General features: G+C 44.0%; 1 protein-coding gene across 1 annotated transcript; it reads left to right on the top strand.

Moving 5' to 3' along the window:
* The first annotated feature begins 333 nt into the window (after positions 1 to 333).
* Positions 334 to 2,188, top strand: LOC104606216 (F-box protein PP2-B15-like). The gene is made up of 3 exons (XM_010271313.3): positions 334 to 804; positions 1,301 to 1,419; positions 1,543 to 2,188. The coding sequence occupies exons 1-3, from the start codon at positions 550 to 552 to the stop codon at positions 2,000 to 2,002; spliced, it is 834 nt and encodes a 277-aa protein (XP_010269615.1). The 5' UTR covers positions 334 to 549; the 3' UTR covers positions 2,003 to 2,188.
* Positions 2,189 to 2,407: the final 219 nt, after the last annotated feature.

The following is a 2,407-nucleotide window of genomic DNA, read 5'->3' on the forward strand; positions in this document are numbered from 1 at the left end:
TTCTCTCACACCTCAAGTCATGCCCAACCGAGAAAAAAACAAGAATATACGAGTAGATGAGAGCTACTCCCATATTACGGTACGGTAGATAATCATGAATGAAAAGGGGATAAGGGGATTACATCTCGTATTGCGACAACACGATCTAACTATAGTATCGTTAAAAGAATATCACATCTTCACGCGGCCATTATTTACTCTAATCTAATAACAAGCAGTGGCGCCCACCTACAATCTCAATCATATCGGACGGTTGAGAGGCCTTTCGTACTTGACTTTGTTTGCGCGATTACTTTTTAACTCATTTGAAACTAGCGGTATGTGGTCATTGTGTTGCGAATGTCGTCATTTCTTTGTCATTTACAGGTCGCCGCTTCAATTTTGAAGTTTTGATGGCTTCGACCGGTTTTTTTATGTCGTTACTTACAATCTGTTGGCTCTGACAACATCATTCTGCTTCATATGCTTCAATAAGCTATAGTTTGCTTATATACAAATACACAGCTTCGACGCCGGTGAACGTCGTGACTTGTTAAGGAAGCGGGGAGAATGGAATTTAACCTGTTGCCGGAAGATTGTGTTTCTCACATTTTATCCCTCACATCTCCCAGAGATGCGTGTAGGTACTGTCTTGTGTCAACAGCTCTTCGCTCTGCAGCCCAATCGAATGTCGTGTGGGAGAATTTTCTGCCATCCGATTTTCAGGAAATTCTTTGGATGTCCGTTTCTCCTGTGTCGTTCTTGTCCAAGAAGGAGCTTTACTTTAGCCTCTGTAGTCCAATTCTCGTCGACGGGGGTAGAAAGGTATAACAATTGGGTGGTCATTTTTCTATTTCTTCCTTTTATTTTTCTATTGAATGATATTTGATAATATGATGAGTCGCATTACTTCCCTTTTCATGGCTGCCATCTGTTAAAGACCCTGTTTCTGTCTCTAACAATCTAACCAGTTTCAGAGACAAGAGCCTAGAATTCACATCCTCGTTACAAAGTATTAACTAGGACGTATCCTCCTATAGCTTTCCACAAGGTGCAGAGGATATCTGAATTCCCTACGTCCCCTCTGTTTAGTTGCAGGGGAAGAGGCAGAGATACCGAAGGGTCGGCAGCCCACGACCATGAGTCCACAAGGGTAACCTCAAATTAGGAGAAAATGAGACCGACCCATGCTACTGTAAGGTTGGCATTTGGGAACTCAAATTATGAGGATCCTCGATCAATCCACAACCGCCGGTTTACTATTCACCGATGAAGATGATCAGTGTCGTGGGGTTGATATAATTCTGTTTGTAAATGGCAGGTTTTCTCATTGGATAAGTTTACTGGTAAGAAGTGCTACATGTTATGCGCCAGGGAGCTTTCAATTACATGGGGGAGTGATCCCATGTACTGGACGTGGAAGCCTCTATCTGAATCAAGGTTTGTTGTTTTTTTACTCTGTTTTTAGAGTTGGCTTTACAGAGTTTGGTTCATCCAATCAGACATCGTCCATCCTGCGCCTGCGGTCTCTCCCCCAGTACTCAACTGAGCTTATTATTACAGATTTGCAGAGGTAGCGGAGCTCAGGAGCATATGGTGGCTAGAAATCCATGGGAAGATCAACAGTCGCATGCTGTCCCCCAAAACAACCTACGCAGCGTATCTCGTCGTGAAATTTGCCGACCGTGCCTACGGGTTAGATTCACTACCGTCAGAGCTGTCGGTGGAAGTCGGAAGCCATCAATCGAGGGCGAAAGCTTATCTCCGTTGCCACGACAATCGGAAGGAATCGTTGGAGCGTCTTTACTATTCGAATCGGATACAAGTGTTGGGGGCAAGAGTGGAACAGGGGGAGGAGCGACTCCCCTGCGAGAGGAGCGATGGGTGGATGGAGGTTGAATTGGGGGATTTCTTCACTGACGGATGCGATGGAGAAGTGAAGATGAGTCTGACGGAGGTGAAGGGTTATCACCTCAAAGGAGGCCTCATCGTTGAAGGAATTGAAGTCAGGCCTAAAGTGTAAAGGCCGCGTTGTGGTTGCTGAATGCTGTGGCCTAAAGTGTAAAGTCATTCATTCCAGTGTTCTGCAACTTCCATGTTTGTACAGAATTTCGATATTACCAATGCGTAATCCTTTTTTTTTGTGTTAATTACTTAAAACTCCGCTTTAGTAATGACTTCGACCTCCCTCGTTGGGTGGTTCTTGTGAGTTCGGATCTGAGTATGTCCTGATCTGCACATCGGTGATACTTATATTTATTATTCATGGGAAGATATTTTAATCGGTTAATCGGTGGATCAGTTAAGCACGGTTTGGTTTTTTGGTTTTTTTTTATGCCCTCAAAATTAAAAAAAAGGGAAAAACATAGGCGAAGAGAACTGGGAGATGCAGTAGAGGGATGACCAGTGTCATCGAGCAAATGCAGCC

The sequence above is a fragment of the Nelumbo nucifera genome, chromosome 4 (assembly GCF_055504915.1).
Source record: "Nelumbo nucifera cultivar China Antique chromosome 4, China Antique-T2T, whole genome shotgun sequence".
In the NCBI taxonomy this organism is placed as follows: Eukaryota; Viridiplantae; Streptophyta; class Magnoliopsida; order Proteales; family Nelumbonaceae; genus Nelumbo; species Nelumbo nucifera.